Source organism: Myotis lucifugus, unplaced genomic scaffold, assembly GCF_000147115.1.
Source record: "Myotis lucifugus unplaced genomic scaffold, Myoluc2.0 scaffold_0, whole genome shotgun sequence".
NCBI lineage: Eukaryota > Metazoa > Chordata > Mammalia > Chiroptera > Vespertilionidae > Myotis > Myotis lucifugus.
The window spans coordinates 22,842,513-22,860,417 of NW_005871048.1; the positions used below are offsets into that span (position 1 = coordinate 22,842,513).

Sequence of the window (17,905 nt, forward strand, 5' to 3'; positions counted from 1 at the left end):
GCTATATAAGGAATAACAAAACTATTTTATTATATAAACATGTATATAATTTTTGTGTGTTTTGAATGGATTTTATTTTAGAAATTCAAGTAAAGTTATATTATTTAAAATGTGTATCTTAAAATTATCTTTAACATTTCTTGATAGATAAGAACTCATGAATGGATGCATCCCCAGACCAAACGGTTAAAATTTAACATACTGTTAACAACTTATGAAATTTTATTGAAGGATAAGGTGTGTATACCTATGTTTTTGTTTGATGGATGTCAGTTTTTTCTTTATAATGTGTGTGGATAGAATGAGATAGTAAATTAAGGGTCAGCACTCTGTAGCCCAGCGGTTCTCAACCTGTGGGTCACGGCCCCTTTGACGGTCGAACGACCCTTTCACAGGGGTCGCCTAAGACCATCCTGCATATCAGATATTTACATTACGATTCATAACAGTAGCAACATTACAGTTATGAAGTAGCAATGAAAATAATTTTATGGTTGGGTCACAACATGAGGAACTATATTTAAAGGGCCAGAAGGTTGAGAACCACTGCTGTAGCCCTTGAACTAAGAAGAATATTTACATTTTAAAAGGTTGTAAAAACAAACCAAGGAATATGCAACAGAGACCATACCTTTGTCTGGAAAGCCTAAAATATTTCCTGCCTGGCTCTTTAAATAAAAGTTTGCCAACTCTTAACTTATATGAAACTAGTTTGGTGTAGTGTGTTGATTTATGAGAAGAGGAAGGTAGGTAGCTAGCAGGATTGAACTGTCACTGCATGTAGCCCTATGCTAAATGCTTTATAGCTATTGTCTTGTTTCTTTATAATATCTCAATTCTCATTTACTTTACAAGATACTGCTATCTCTATTTTATTGGAAAGAAAAATCAAGTCTCAAAAGGATAATGAACTTAACCTAAGGTCATAAAGCTATTAAGTAACAGAATAAAGTCTCTGATTTAAGTCAGACACGTGTTTATATATGAGAAATGTATAGTTCTAGAAGCATACGATGAATTCTATAATTGGAGTAAGATACTGTTTCAAATTTGTATTATGTCTTCTCTAAGTTGACATTAATAAAGGCTTTTCCTGGACTTGGGTTAAAAATCTCTTGTAAAAATTTTAAATGATATTAGTGTTTTGTTTTTAGTCTGTAAACTGATAAAAATGTTCATGTTTAATTACTTGATTTGAGGATTCCAGTTTATCTTAAAATGATGAAATTTTCATTTGAAATCTGAGTTAGGTTTGGTTTTAATTTTAATTTGCCTCATTTTAATAATTTGAATTACGGTCAAATGAGAAGCATAAGTTTGAATTCAATTTTTCTCTCAAAATATTAACTATATTTTTCTGTTCATTTTAAGGCATTCCTTGGCGGTCTAAATTGGGCATTTATAGGTGTAGATGAAGCACATCGATTAAAGAATGATGATTCTCTTCTGTATAAAACTTTAATAGACTTTAAGTCCAATCACCGTCTCCTTATCACTGGAACTCCTCTACAAAACTCCCTCAAAGAGCTCTGGTCTTTACTTCATTTCATTATGCCAGAAAAGTAAGATAAATCAGGATATACAATATTAATGTTCTTATGCTAAGTTTAGCAGGAAGTAATAGTGTAGGTAATAAGGTCAATAAGAGATTTTGTTGTCCTAAAACATTGGCCCACAGATTATTAAGAAGGAAAAAAAAGGAAAATGGGATATTTTATATTTGTAAGTGCTATGTTAATTTTCTCATTTTGTAAATAAATAAAGGAGCCCATTTTAATAAAAGTTGATTTTGCCCATGTTCAGAATATACCTTGCTTAAAACACTCAAATCTGATTACTTTGCTAGTAATCCTATTTTCTAAGTGAGGAAAACTAGACCAAATGTGTATAATAACTTTTTCAGGGTCACATACATACTCTATCTGTAGTTTCAGAACTTTAAGATTATATCATTTGAGAAATATTTTAGTGATAATTACTCCCATATTTGAAAAAACTTCATCTTTATTTAACTCAAGGATTTTCATAATTTTTATAAAACAACTTATATTTTATCTTTATGGATATATAATGGACTTGTTGGGAAAGATAGTTATTAAAACTGTAAAATTTTAGCTAATTTTTCCCTAAAAAAAAAAAATCTATTTTTTGTTTACATATGAATACCCTGAAAAAAATCTCATCTGCAATATGACTGTTTTTAGTGATTCTTCCATTTTCTTAACTTTGTAAGGTTTTCTTCCTGGGAAGATTTTGAAGAAGAGCATGGCAAAGGCAGAGAATATGGTTATGCAAGCCTCCACAAGGAACTTGAGCCATTTCTGTTACGCAGAGTTAAGAAAGATGTGGAAAAATCACTTCCTGCTAAGGTTGAGCAGATATTAAGAATGGAAATGAGTGCTTTACAGAAACAGTATTACAAGTAAGTTGTAAACTAAGCACATGATCTAAACATTTAATTATAAATAAGTGCCCTATACTTGTCACATTGAGGTGTCCCCATCCCCCCAATAGGGTCTTAAAACAGTTATAATTCTTGAATCCTGTGGCATATTGGGGCAAAGAAAGATTTAATGGCAATCAGTGTTCAGTGGCATCATCCATCATGGGTAATACAAAACTAAGTCATTAACCTTTTAACACATCATTAGTTGTTTTCTACTTCATACTTTATAGAGGGTTCCTTTTAAGTGTTAGGATTTCCATGGTATTAAGGCATTGTTATATAATTACTAGAGGCCCGGTGCACAGATTTGTGCACTGGTGGGGTCCCTCAGCCTGTCTTGCACCCTCTTGCAATCTGGGACCTCTTGGATGTTGGAGAGCCAGTTTCAGCCCGATCCTTGCAAGCCAGGTAAGGGCCCCAATGATGCACGGATTGCATTGGGCTGCTTTCGGCTTGATCCCCCCAGGCCAGGCTGAGGGACCCACCAGTGCACGAATCTATGCACCAGGCTCTAGTCTATATCTATATATAAAAAGCCAGCAACTGGAATGGCTGGTCGCTATGACGCCTACTACAGCAAGCTAACCAGCTGATAAGGGGGTGGGGCCAACCTCCCGTAGCCCCTCCCCTCGGCCAGCCCCACCCCTGATCAGCCTCTCGCACCCCGATTGAGGGTGGGGCGGCCAGCCAAACACCTTGCGGGCCTTCCCTCCGGCCGGCCCTTCCCCTGATCACCCTCCCTCTACCTCAATAGGGGGCAGGCCAGCTGGCCAACCTCCTGCAGCCCCTCCTCCTGCCCAGCCCCACCCCAGGACTGGCTAGCCAACCTCCCCTTGGCCACTGACCCAATTGGCCCCCCACCCCATTCAGGGGCGGGGCAGGCAAGCCCACAGCCCCGCCCCTAATCTGCCCCCTCACCCCAATCTGGGGCAGGGCCTGCTGGCCAGTTGCCCTCAGCCCCTCTCCCCAGCCAGCCCAGTCCCGATCAGGGTGGGCTGGCCAGGCAACCTCCTGCTGTCTCCTCCTCTCGACAGGCCCAGCCCAGATCTGCCCTGATTGAGGCCGGGCCGGCTGGACTCCACCCGTGAACGAATTCATGCACTGGGCCTCTAGTATGCATATAAGATCTTTGGTTAATCTCTTCCCACGCTCCCCTCTCCCCTCTTCGCTCTGAGATTCATCAGTCTATTCCATGTTTCCATGCCTGTGGTTTTTGCTCCTGCATGGAGCGTCTACCCCCTGGTGGTCAGTGCACGTCATAGCTACCGGACAGTCAGCCGGTCGCTTAGGCTTTTATATATACATATACATATATATATATAAATATATATATATATATATATATATATATAGAGAGAGAGAGAGAGAGAGAGAGAGAGAGAGAGAGAGAGAGATGATCATTATGTAATGGACAGATAGAGGTAGAGACCATAAAGAGAAATTTAGAAAAATATTTAGGTCTGTTTTTTTTTTTTTAATAATCATTTTGTATAAATCATGCATGTCAGATCTTATATATTAATGAGTTAATAAATCTAATCGCATGACACATCTATTTAAATATCTAATTGCATAAAATGTACTGCATGCATTTGAATTCTCAGAAGCCTATTGTATCGTAAAATCTGTAATGCCATACATTTAAAGAAATAAATTTATTGCATGAATTTTAGGTTTTTATTATGGAAAATTCCAAATATATACAAAAAGAGGATAGTGTAATAAATTCCCATTATTCCACTTTGTTTTTTTCAACTCATCCAGTCTTTTATCTAGCCTCCTCCACTTCCCCCAACTACTATCATTTTGAAGCAAATGAGAGATATAACTGTTTTAAGTACCTTTTAAGACTGTAAAAAGGAAGAAAATAAAAGGTGATAGAAAACAAAGTGGTTTATGATGAGAAGAATTGTGTGTAATTGGGAGTAATAAAATAATCACCCATAATTTTTCCATAACTTGTGTAATTGTATTTTAGAGAAATGGCTAAAATAGGTATTCTCATGAGATTTCTTTTAGGTCTGTACATGAGCTACCTATGGAGTGAAACTTATAGGAAGGTTAAGATAGACAATACAATTGACCATTTTTAAAGTAAATTTTTTGGGGAAGGATAAATACATTCTACTCAGCTATGTTACATTAAACTTTTACCATTTTTATTTAATAGTTCAGATAACAAGTTATCGTTAGTCTTATGAACGAGGTCTATCAGTCTTGTGAACAAGATTTAGTCCATTATATGAAGCTGTTAACTTCCTAGTGGTAAAATTTTGCTTTGGTGCTTGATTATTTTTTATGGTTTTATAATTCATCCTGGTATTGTCCTCTTCTAAACACCATTTTCTTTTCTTTTCTTTCCTTTTTCTTTTTTTTTTTTGGACAGATGGATATTAACTAGGAATTACAAAGCCCTCAGCAAAGGTTCCAAGGGCAGTACCTCAGGCTTTTTGAATATTATGATGGAGCTAAAGAAATGTTGTAATCACTGCTACCTCATTAAACCACCAGACAATAATGAATTCTATAATAAACAGGAGGCCTTACAAGTAAGAATTTTAAAATACTCTAATTTTGGTAAAACAAAATTCTAGAAATGTTTATTTCAGTTATAACTGAAAATGGCTTTAATATATTGGTTAGAAGTTCTCTTTGGCTAATGTATATCTAAATAATGGTGTTTGTTATCTTTTAGTCTTTATCAACGCATTTAAAATTATAATTTATCCAATTATTTTGATCATTTTTCTAAAAATGGATCTTTCTAATTATGAGCTGTTATAATTTATCCAGCAAATCTTATTGTATTCATAATTGTGAAAAAAAATTCACTAATAATGATTATGCTGAATATGTAATGATGGCAAATGGTTGTCTTAAGAAGGATATCTTGACTTCAGATCTTACCCTTCTCACTTCAGAAAGACAGATGAGAAGTGTGAACAAAGTAGTTGACATTCAGTCACAGTAATGCTTTGAAGTGCTAGGATCATGAAGTTCTATATGTATAAACTAGAATACAGTTTCTTACTCTTTCAAAACCTTTGAATGCTTAGTTCCAGTGTATTGTTTTTCAGCTTACATTTTTGGGGAAATAGTGTAATAAGTAGCAAATAGAGTGAGACCATGTCTCTTTTTTTCTCTTGAAAATATAACAAAAACGTAGGTGCCAAGTGGCAAGAAAATTTTTATCCTAAAGCATAGAGCAAAATGATAAAGGCCATCCTAGAAGATTTCGTAAACTGAAAACAGATTGTTTTCCAACTTTATGAAAATTTAAAATCTCAATTTAAAATTAAACTTGTGTTTAAGTGGTGGGGCATTTGTTTCATTTGATTAGTTCTTTTAAAAATTATAACAGTTGTAATTTATTGTGTTTCCTTAGCACTTAATCCGTAGTAGCGGAAAATTGATTCTTCTTGACAAGCTGTTAATTCGCCTAAGAGAAAGAGGCAATAGAGTTCTTATTTTTTCTCAAATGGTGCGGATGTTAGATATACTTGCAGAGTATTTGAAATATCGTCAATTCCCCTTTCAAGTAAGCATTTCATTTTGTCATTTTTGTTGATTTAAATTTCATGGAATTCCTCAACATATTCTTAAACCTTTGAAATTCTTCTGTAAGTGAAGATTTTTATAGAAACTACTTTCCTTTTAAGAAAATGTGTGTTTAAAAATTCTATTTGTGATCATTCCTTTTTCTTCTTGACCTTACATTTAACAGCAAAACAATTTTTCTTCAACTTTTCTTTTAATTCTGTATTTCTCTTCTGTGCTCAAATCTAAAGGAGCATCTTTATGTATTAGGCTTTAGTCTGAGGAAGGAAAAGACAGATCACTCCTTGTGAATGTTATCAGGACAGTTGCAGATTCTGTAGATTTATGTGCTCATAATTATTCTAATGCATATTTTGCTGAATAAAACTTAATGACCTTAGAGTAGATACTAGCGACCAAAATTGGCTTATATTCTGTTTATTCAGTATTTACTTTGAAATTCAACATAACTAAAGCAAATATGGATGAGTGTTTAGTGTTAGAGTTAGGTGCTACTTCCAGAATTTTATATTTTATAATCTTAATCCAGTATATACAGCTAGTGAATTATGTGTATTTGGTTCAAGCATTAGAATAGAAGTAGAATTAAAATGATCAACCTCAACACACATAATCCCTGCTCTGTTGGTGTTTACAGCCTGGTATGGGAGATAGACATTAAGCAGTTAATTACAAACAAATATAACATTACATCTTTGGTAAGTCCTATGAAGGACAGGTGTTTGGTAATATGAACATGGTTGAGAAATATGTAGTCATTTAAGGGAAAAGTAAGAAAGAACACCATTGATTTTTTAAAAAACAACAGCTTTATTGAGATGTAATTTTTGTTTCATACAACTCATCCATTTAAAGTGCATAATACATTGGTTTTTAATATATTCGCAGATATCCATCACCACAGTCAATTATAGAATGTTTTCACCACTTCAAAAAGAAACTGTACCCTTTAGCTATCACCCTCTGTCTCCCCATTCCACCCCACATCCCCACCCCATCTATGTTGGTTTGATTTTAGGGAAATTTTTATGTGTACATGGTCAAATAAAAATAGTGTACAGCTCTGTCTGGGTGGCTCAGTGGGTTAGAGTGTTCTGTATACCAAAAGGTTGTGGGGTTTGGTTCCCAGTCAGGGCACATACCTAGGTTTTGGATTCATTCCCCAGTTGGGACACATACAGGAGGCAACAGATTGATGTTTTCCTCTCTCCCCCTTCCTCTAAAGTCAATGAATACTTATCATCAGGTGAGGATTTTTTTTTAAAAAAGTATATGTACACACAGAAATACTGTGTGTGTGTGTGTGTGTGTGTGTGTGTGTGTGAGAGAGAGAGAGAGAGAGAGAGAGAGAGAGAGAGAGGGAGAGTGTGTGTGTGTGGGGGGGGGGTGGTACAAAAGTACTTGTAAGCAACTGTTCTCTGCCCCTAATTACTTCTCCGTTCCAGATCACTACCCAGAATCATTTTTTAACTTTATTTTGGTTTAGGTCATGCCTCAAAAAAATGATATCCCACTATTTTTTAAAAGTTTTTTATTTTTAATTAATTTATTTTTTACTTGTATTTATATCAGAGGGGAATGGAGAGGGAGAGAGAGATAGAAACATCAACAATGAGAGAGAATATCATTGATCGGCTGCCTCCTGCATGCCCCCTACTGGGAATTGAGTGGGCAATTTGGGCATGTGCCCTTGACCGGAATTGAACCCAGGACCCTTCAGTCTGCAGGCTGATGCTCTATCATCTGAGCAAAACCAGCCAGGGCAAAAGTTTTTTCTAATTGTAATTTTTAGTGAAAAAAGAAACACTTTAAAATTTTATATTTATTTTGCACATCTATTGGTTAGCTAATGTTTAGTAAGCACTTAGTATGTCAGGCACTGTGCTAAGTGTTTTACTGCATTCTCTCACTGAATCCTCTGTTTTCTATTAAGTAAGTAGTATTCTTATGTTACTAAGGATGAAACTGACAAGAAGAAAAGCCAAATCACTTGTCCAAGCCACTCATTAATACTCAAATGTGGGCTATTTGACTAGAGCCCCAAATCCGTGATTCTTAAACATTAACTAGAGGGCTTTTTCTGGAACTCCTCCCTCAGAGCTTCATCAGTCTAGGACAGAGCTCAATAATTTGCATTTCTAAAATGTATTACTTACAGAGGGTCTAAGGTAGAATGACAACCTATGTTATTTACTATTCGGGGAAGCAGTCCTAGTGATTAAGAGCACAGACTCCAGAGAAATAATGCCTCGTCATTGTTTTACTGCCTAAAAGTACTTTCTGCCCTTACAGTTTTAGCAAAAACAATGCTGAATTTTTATATATTACTTTATAATTTATTTTAATGCCTTTAAAGATTTTAAATTCTTTTATATGTGGTATTTTAATGTGTTTTATTCTAGAGATTAGATGGATCAATAAAAGGGGAGTTGAGGAAACAAGCTCTAGATCATTTTAATGCTGAAGGATCAGAGGTATGGATGCTTTTAAAATTGTAAACTGTTTCATTCATTATTTTTGTCATACTTGTAGTTTTTACAAAACATCTTATCGGTGGGAACCAATTCAATTTGCATGTCAGGTTTTTAAATTAATATGGTATGTTATAGAACGTTAATCTTTCTTAATACTATTTCAGCATAAGGCAGTTTGCTTTAAAGTAAATTAGCCCACTTTCATTGAAAAATTTATTTAAATTTGATGTTTATTTTTCCCATATATAGCTATATTTTGAAATCTTACTTGCTTTTGTAGAGGTGCATGTATTTTGTTACTATTTTTAAAAACTACCTTTCCGTTTTATTGGTAAGATATTTTTTAAGTTCAAAAAGTGAATAATAAAACTCTCATATTGATTATTTTGAATTATAATTTGGAAGAATTTAAAATTGTCCCTATCTATAATTCCTTACAGGATTTCTGCTTTTTGCTTTCCACAAGAGCTGGAGGTCTAGGAATTAATTTAGCCTCAGCTGACACTGTGGTTATATTTGATTCTGATTGGAATCCACAAAATGATCTTCAGGCGCAGGCTAGAGCTCATCGTATCGGGCAAAAGAAACAGGTATTCTTTATCCCCTATTTATTTTTTTTTCCACTTTGCTTTGAATCAGTGAAAACTTCATGTGGGATGAGCTTCAGTCTATATTCCAATATTTGGGTACTTCAGATTTGCAAAACAAATCCATTTAATTTCAGTTTGTTTCATCTTGCATATCTTCACAGGTGAATATTTATCGTCTAGTTACGAAGGGATCAGTGGAAGAGGATATTCTTGAAAGGGCCAAAAAGAAGATGGTCTTAGATCATCTTGTGATTCAAAGAATGGACACAACTGGGAAGACAGTGCTACATACAGGTTCTGCCCCCTCAAGGTAGTTACTTTACTGTAAAAACTGTCATTTTAGAATCTTACTACATTCATTTTTTTTGAAATACTGTAAGCAGATCATTGAAGTACTACATTTAGTGTAATTTTTTTTTTAAAGCATTGGACTAATTTCTAGTCAAAGACATAAATTCAATACCTGATTTCACCACTCTAGTTTTGTAATTTTGGGGGAAATCCCTTTAACATTTAGGCTTCAAGTTGTTTTCGTTATAAATTAAGTATACTATGATGCTTATCTAACTACTAGAGGCCCAGTGCACAAAAATTTGTGCACTCGGGGGGTAGGGGGGAGGGGGGTCCCCCAGCCCGGCCTGTGCCCTCTCACAGTCTGGGACCCCTCGGGAGATAATGACCTGCTGGCTTAGGCCTGCTCCCGGGTGGCAGAGGGCAGGCCTAATCCCTAGGTGCAGCCCCTGGTCGAGCTCAGAGCAGGGATGATTGGGGAGTTGGGGCGCCGCCCCCTGTCATGCACAGAGCAGGGCCGATTGGGGGGTTGGGGCACCGCCCCCTGTCACACTCAAGGCAGGGTCGATGGGGAGGTTGCGGCGCCACCCCCTGTCATGCACAGAGCAGGGCCCGTGGGGGGCAGTTGGGGCGCCGCCCTCTATCACCCACAGAGCACGGCCAATCAGGGGGATTGGGGCACCGCCACTGTCACACTCAGGGCAGGGCCGATGGGGAGGTTATGGCTCTACCCTGTCACACACAGAGCAGGGCCTGTGGGGGGCGGGGGGGTTGGGACGCCGAACCCTGTCACTCACCGAGCAGGGCCCATCAGGGGTTGGGGAGCTCCCCCCTATCAGGCACAGAGCAGGGCTGATCAGGGGGTTGGGGTGCCTTCCCCTGTCACGAACAGAGCAGGGCGGATAGGGAGGTTGTGGCCCCGCCCACTGTCACACACAGAGCCGCAGGGCGATCAGGGGGTTTGGGCACTGCCCCCTGTCACGCTGATCCCGATGCCGGGAGGCCTCGCGGCTCCGCTGATCCTGGTGCTGGGAGGCATATTACCCTTTTACTATATAGGATAGAGGCCTGGTGCATGGGTGGGGGCCGGCTGGTTTGCTCTGAAGGGTGTCCTGGATCAGGTTGGGGTCCCGCTTGGGTACCTGGCCAGCCTGGATGAGGGGATGATGGCTGTTTGCAGCTGGTCACACACCCTTCAGGGTGGGGGTCCCCACTGGGGTTCCTGGCCAGTCTGGGTGAGGGGCTGAGGGCCGTTTTCAGGCTGGCGGGTGATTGGAGCTCCCAACCGCTCCTTTTTTTCTTTTTTTTTCTTTATTCTGGGCCAGCTTTAGCTCTGAAGTTTGGCTCCAGCTCTTAGGCCTCGGCTGCTGAAAGCAGGTATCTGGTTTGTTTGGGTTCTATAATCGAAACACTGTTTCAACTCCAGCTCTGAGATCCCGGCTGGCTGAAAGCAGGTTTCTGGAGTTTGTTTAGCTTCTATATTTGTAACAATGTTTCAAACTGCAAGCTCAGAGGCCGGCAGCGGCAGGCAGGGAACGTTGGAGTCCTCTGTCTCTGAAGCAAGCAAGCCTCATGTTCGCTTCAAGCTGCCTGGCTGCCGGCCGCCATCTTGGCTGGCAGTTAATTTGCATATTGCCCTGATTAGCCAATGGGAAGGGTAGCGGAGTGACACCAATTTGCATGTTTCTCTTTTATTAGTGTAGATGTTATATAGCTGTTATAAGGTGATTATGTCAATAATAATAAAGGTGCTTTAAAAATGTTAAATTTTTAATTGAATGTTAAGTGTTTTTATTTGCTTTTCCTGATTTTAGTTCTACTCCTTTCAATAAAGAAGAGTTGTCTGCCATTTTAAAATTTGGTGCTGAGGAACTTTTTAAGGAACCTGAAGGAGAAGAACAAGAGCCCCAGGTAAAAAAAAAATAAACCTTCAGAGTCTGTCATCTATTTAAACTATATTTAACTATTTAACTATAAAGTACATTTACTTTAAAATATGTTTAAGTATGTTTAAAGATTTTTTTCTAATTATAGGAAATGGATATCGATGAAATCTTGAAGAGGGCTGAAACTCATGAAAATGAACCAGGCCCTTTAACTGTAGGAGATGAATTGCTTTCCCAGTTCAAGGTACATTTTCTTTATAGTTATATAAATTGAGAGAAACAGACTTTATTTCATAATATTTTTTGTTTTAAAATTTGCCAGGGTGCATAAAATTATATTTTCCTTATTTTGACAAACCAGTATCAAACTAATTTGAAAGGGAGCAAATCATTTATGAACAGTTAAATTTAGTAGAGTGGGGAGGGATATTATTTCCTTAAATTAGCACCTAGAACAGTGCCCAACCAATAGCATGTACTCAAATATTTTGGTAAAAGAATGACTGCGATCCCTTTCTTACATTTCCATGACTGAGCAGTTTTAGACATCAGGTTAATTTAAGCATTACCACAACTGAGAAACTTCAAATCAGTCAAAGTAAGCTGTAAGCTCCTATTAATACTTATAAATACTCTTGGTTTGATGAGGGCTAAAAGGCTGCCAGGAGTCCTAAAGGAATGTAAGTCAACCGATCTCATCCTATATAATAAAAGCCTAATATGCTAAGTGTCCGGTCCTCCAGTCTTCCGTTCAACCAATCAAAACATAATATGCTAATGATGTGCTAAGGATGCTTAACTGCTTGCTGTGACGTGTTCTGACTACCAGGGGGCACAGTTGACCAATCGCTATGACATGCATTCACCACCAGGGTGCAGATAGTCGACCAGTCGCTATGACATGCACTGACCACCAGGGGGCAGACACTCCAATCAATAAGTTAGCTTGCTGCTGGGGTCCGGCTGATCGGGACTGAGCGAGACGGGCCAGGCACACCCTGGAGCTCTCCTTTGGTCCCTCTCCGGCTGGCCAACCTCCCACATCCCTTCCTGCCCCTGATCGTGCACTGGTGGGGTCCCTTGGCCTGGCCTGCGCCCTCTCGCAATCTGGGACCCCTCGGGGCATGTCGGAGAGCCAGTTTCAGCCCGATCCCGCAGGCCAGGCTGAGGGACCCCACTGGTGCACAAATTCATGCACTGGGCCTCTAGTAGTGTAATAAGTAAGTTGTGCAACAATTATCCTATATAATAAAAGGCTTATATGCAAATTGACTGAACAGTGGAACAACCAGTCGCTATGACACACACTGACCACCAGGGGGCAGACGTTCAATGCAGGACTCATGGCTGATCTGGGCTCATGGCTGGCGAGCGCAGCAGCGGCGGTGGCAGGAGCCTCTCCCACCTCTGCGGCAGCACTAAGGATGTTCTAAGCTGTCAGTCAAACATCCCCTGAGGCTTCTGGACTGCGAGAGGGCACAGGCCGGGCTGAGGGACCACCCCCCCACCCCCGAGTGCACGAATTTTGTTTACCAGGCCTCTAGTTTAGTACAAAAAAGCAGGTTCCTCTGTATTCTAGCTATTGTCTATGAACTGAAGTTTTTAAGGATCAGTTCAATTTGTCATTTGTTCATTATGTGCCATGGACAGGGACATAGCAGTGAATAAAAACTTTCGTAATTAATTGATCACTCTGCTGCACGGTAGAGGAAATACTGTATTGGGAAAGAATTAAGCAGGGAGATAAATTTGAAGATTATTTCAGTAATTATGAGAAGTGAATGTTTTTGAAACTTGCACTGACTCTGGCTACAGTCTAATTAACTCTTTCTTTACATAAAGGTATACTATTTGCTTTTTTATTTTCACTAATTTAAAAATCGTAAAAAGTTGCCAATAAATTAACTAGAGTATAGATTTATATGAGACTGATATTTTTATGCCAGTGATTTGATATTCACACAAAGCTGGCTTTAAATAATAGACATGAGAGAATAAACACTGTTTTTCGCCCCATTCCTTATAGAGGATAAGCATAGTTTTCTTCATCCAGTTATCTATAAATTTTAATGTTACTAATATTGGCAATTAGCTTTAATGAGTACTGTCTTATACCAGACAGCACAGTTCTTTAAATATAGTATCTTGTTTAAACCTCACAAAAGTTAGTGTGCTGTTACTATCACTTTTGTTTTAGAGATAAGAAAAACTAGGGGATCGGGAACCTAAATAAATTTAGTGCCTCAGGGCTCCTGTAGCTTGTCAGTAGCTCTTTAGGTACTATTTTTATGAAAATAAAAATAAGAATATTGGATTGTTCTATAGCAGTTGGTAGTTAATGGACTGGTGTGGTAATTCCTGCAGAAGTTAATTAGCATGTTGGTAATATAAATTACTTTATTATTCTCTTAACCTTCTCTAGTTCTGTTGTAATAATTTTATTGAATAGCAGGACAAAAGAGAATCATTCCTGAAAAAGAATTCTTAGAAGTCATTTGGTTTGATCTACTTTGACCTAATAAAGAAATAAACTTAGTTTAGCATTCAGCATTCATACTTGGTTTACTCCATAGTCATATTCATTATCCTTTAAGTCAGCAGTTCTCAACCTGTGGGTCGCGACCCCTTTGGTGGTCGAAGGACCCTTTCACAGGGGTCGCCTAAGACCATCCTGCATATCAGATATTTACATTACGATTCATAACAGTAGCAACATTACAGTTATGAAGTAGCAACGAAAATAATTTTATGGTTGGGTCACAACATGAGGAACTGTATTTAAAGGGCCAGAAGGTTGAGAACCACTGCTTTAAGTTTTATTATCTTATTCTGATATGCCACTTCCTTCCCCCAAAACATGAAAAATAAAATTTGAATGTGAGTTGTTTTTTAATGCTTACTCTGTTAATATTCTGGAATTCATTAGGTTGCCAACTTTTCAAACATGGATGAGGATGACATTGAGTTGGAACCTGAACGAAGTTCAAAGAATTGGGAAGAAATCATTCCAGAAGATCAAAGAAGACGATTAGAAGAGGAAGAACGACAAAAAGAACTTGAAGAAATTTATATGCTTCCAAGAATGAGAAACTGTGCTAAGCAGGTGACTTTTTAATTTTAAAGATATCCTATATAATAAAAGAGTAATATGCAAACTGACCCTAATAGCAGAAAGACTGGGAATGACTGGTCACTATGACACACACTGACCACCAGGGGGCAGACGCTCAATGCAGGAGCTGCCCTCTGGTGGTCAGTGCGCTCCCACATGGGGGAGCTCTGCTCAGCCACAAGCCAGGCTGATGGCTGCCAGTACAGCGGTGGTGGTGGGAGCCTCTCCTGCCTCCTCAGCAGTGCTAAGGATGTCCGACTGCAGCTTAGGTCTGCTCCCCACTGGCAAGTGGACATCTCCCGAGGGCTGCCAGGCTGCCAGAGGGATGTCTGATTGCCAGCTTAGGCCCAATCCCCCAGGGAGCAGGCCTAAGCCAGCAGGTGGTCATCCCCCAAGGGGTCCCAGACTGCAAGAGGGCACAGGCCGGGCTGAGGGACCCCCCCCTCCGAGTGCACAAATTTTTGTGCACTGGGCCTCTAGTTTTTATAATGAAAGAATATTCGCACCTGTATTGATCTTTTTTCTGTTAATGAGAGATATTGGTCTATAGTTTCATGTAATGTCTTCATCTGATTTGATAATGCTTGCTTCATAAACTAAGTTGAAGAGTGTTCCCTCCTCTGCTATTTTTGGAAAGAGTTGTGTAAATTGTTAATATTTCTTATTTAAATGTTTGGTAGTATTTTTCAGGGAAACTAGGCCTGGAGTTTTCTTTGTTAGAAGATTTTTCTTTTCTTAATATATTTCATTGGTTTTTTTACAGAGAGGAAGGGAAAGGGATAGAGAGTTTGAAACATTGATGCGAGAGAAACATCAATCAGCTGCCTCCTGCACACCCCCTACTGGGGATGTGCCCGCAACCAGGGTACATGGCCTTGACCGGAATCAAACCTGGGACCCTTCAGTCTGCAGGCTGACGCTCTATCCACTGAGCCAAACCAGTTAGGGCATTTGTTAGAAGAATTTTAAACTAACTTCAGTTTCTTTTCTAAATATGAATTCAGAATATCTTTTTCTTAAGTGAATTTGGTAGTGTGTTTCTTTCAAGAGATTGGTCCATTTTATCCAGTTTGCTGAATTTATGGGCATAAAGTTATTCTTAATATCCTTTGTTATCCTTCTAGTGTCTACAAGATATTTACTGATTCCCCTCTCTTCTTAATACTGCTAAATTTTTTTATGATCATTCTAATTAGAGGTTTATTTTATTTATCTTTTCAAAGGACTACCTTTTGGTATATTGATTTTCTGTTTTAAATTTTATTGATTTCTGCTCTTTATTATGTATCCTTTTTTTTTTTTTGCTTTAATTTGCTCTTTTTTTCTGTCTTAAGATGTAAGCTTAGACCATTGCATCAAGACTTTCCTTTCCTAAAATTAGCTTTTAATGCTACAAGTTTCCCCTAAGTACTGCTTTTCTGAATCTCTAAATTTTGATATCTGGTGTGTTTTCATTTATTCAAAATATTTTTTTCCCCTTGTGGCTTCCTCTTTAACCCATTGGTTTCTTTTTTAGAAGTATGTTGTTTAACTTCTAAATATTTGGGAAATTTTCCAAGTATCTTTTGTTAATAATTTCTAGTTTAATTCTGTCATGGCCAAAGAGCATTCCCTGTATGGTTTGACGTTTTAAAAAATTGTTGATTATTTTGTGGCCTAAACGAAGAAAATAGATAGGTTTTTAGATAATGGTAACAGTGCCATACTAAACTATTTTGAATCCTGCTGCAAAAGGAAAAAACCTTAATATAGATTTTTTTGCATTAACTTTTGATTTTTAGGCTATTGCATTATAATATAGTTGTCTTTATTACTGAGTTTTTTTGGTGCCTCCTTAAGTTTTGAGGCAAATGAGAGACTTGCCTCACCCTAGTCCTTGTCCTGCTACTCTTCTTGCAAGGTAGGGTTTTTTGTTTTCTTTTCCTACAACTATATTAGGCCTTTTCCTGTACACTCAGTTCAGTAGCTGAGATGGATCTGTATTTCCTGCCTATATTCTGAAAGGTGACTGCTCCCTTTCTTCATGGCTGCACCACAAAATCAAGTTTTCTCCAATTTCCCTCATGAGCATGAGGTATAGGTTTATGGAAAAGGGCTTGAGAGTGGGTACAGGTCCTCCTTTTGTCTTTGGTTCCCAGGGATTCTATGCTCTCAAGGCAGCCCACATTCAGCCTTTAGTAAATTTTTAACTTCCTCTTACCTGCCTTTATAGTACTTGATGTCTACCATTCACGTTCTTCCCAAGTGAGCCAGTATTTGAGCCCCATCTCTTCTTACAAGCTGCTATATTTCCTTATATTTGAGACTGTTAGGTTGCCTTGTGATTTTTATGTGTTTAAGAAAAGTGATGATTTTTTAAATTAGATTTTAGAGATTATGATTTTTGTTGTTATGGTAGGAGCAACCTACCAACTTTATACATCCCACGCAGATATGGAGCCAAGTAATGTGTTTGGCCTGAAAGTGACCATGTTTGTAGTTTCTTGTTTGTGTTTAGTTCTTCAAACCCTATAATGGTTTCCTTTTACAGTGGATGGGAAGCATAGCATTATATTAGATCTTATGAAAGGAGGTTAGAACAGTAAAAACTAAATGCCCATTCTTAACTTTCAGTAAGCTTTTAGCATATTAAAGCTATTCAAAATATATACTGAGACTTTGGAAAAATGCTCAAGACTAACCGAAAATATGCTTTGGTATATTTGTTAAAGAACTAATGGATATTTAGCTATTTTTATGTGGGTTCAACTGGCATTTTTTTTCTTTAAAGTATCTGATCAACCTAATTAGAATACTAATAAGTGGATACTTAGGAGAACAGATAAAAATGACACATAATCTGTCCACCCAAAGGTAATCACTAATAATATAATATTATGGTATACATAATTCTAATATTTTTTATATATATCTGCCAAATTTAATTGGAGTATTAATTTGGAAGTTGCTTTCTTTCCTTTGACAGTATATAAAGAATGTTATTCTACAACACAATTTTGTTTTTAATCCTCACTTGAGAAAACTGAGCCACCCAGCCAGAGCTATAACACAATTTTTGATGGCTTTCTTAAACTTGTATAGGTTACTTGTCCAGTCTCTTTGATGAACATTTAGATTGTTTGCTATTAAAAAAAGAAATCTATGCTGTAAATGACTTTATTGGCCAGTGTTTCCTCACATTTCTGATCTCAGGAAATATGCCTGGGAATGATGTTGCTGGGTCAGCAGAATGATAATTTTCAAGGCTTGTAATACAATATTGCTAAATTGCCTTCTGTCCCAATTTAAATACCCAGAAGAAGTATATTACTGTTCATTTTTCTATCCCATTATACTAATATTAGCTATTATTGCTTAGTTGGTATTGGTCAAATTGATGGATTGATAAAAGAATTTCATTTTATTGTTAATTCTCATTTTTAAAAAGTGTTACCAATGAGTTTGTATGATTTTATGCTTATATTATTTGATTAATTGCTTGGTAATAACTTTTCTCATTTTTACAAAAGGACAGTGGGTGTTTTCCTTTAGATTTATCAGAATGCGTT

General features: G+C 37.8%; 1 protein-coding gene across 11 annotated transcripts in view; it reads left to right on the forward strand.

Annotated features, from left to right (window-relative positions):
* CHD1 (chromodomain helicase DNA binding protein 1) overlaps nt 1-17,905 on the forward strand; it is a 72,327-nt gene that overhangs the window by 31,477 nt on the left and 22,945 nt on the right. For 10 of the 11 annotated variants that reach the window (XR_002828028.1, XR_002828029.1, XM_006081192.3 and 7 more), the window contains 11 exons: nt 148-237; nt 1,372-1,562; nt 2,234-2,422; nt 4,833-4,995; nt 5,832-5,984; nt 8,407-8,478; nt 8,919-9,068; nt 9,230-9,378; nt 11,174-11,270; nt 11,394-11,489; nt 14,172-14,348. Coding sequence is in view for 9 of the 11 variants with exons in the window: in XM_006081192.3 (XP_006081254.1) it covers nt 148-237; nt 1,372-1,562; nt 2,234-2,422; nt 4,833-4,995; nt 5,832-5,984; nt 8,407-8,478; nt 8,919-9,068; nt 9,230-9,378; nt 11,174-11,270; nt 11,394-11,489; nt 14,172-14,348 (1,527 nt within the window). In the remaining 2 variants the exon portion in view is untranslated. The remainder of the gene's footprint in view (nt 1-147; nt 238-1,371; nt 1,563-2,233; nt 2,423-4,832; nt 4,996-5,831; nt 5,985-8,406; nt 8,479-8,918; nt 9,069-9,229; nt 9,379-11,173; nt 11,271-11,393; nt 11,490-14,171; nt 14,349-17,905) is intronic. The other variant, XM_014467240.2, reaches the window with a different exon arrangement.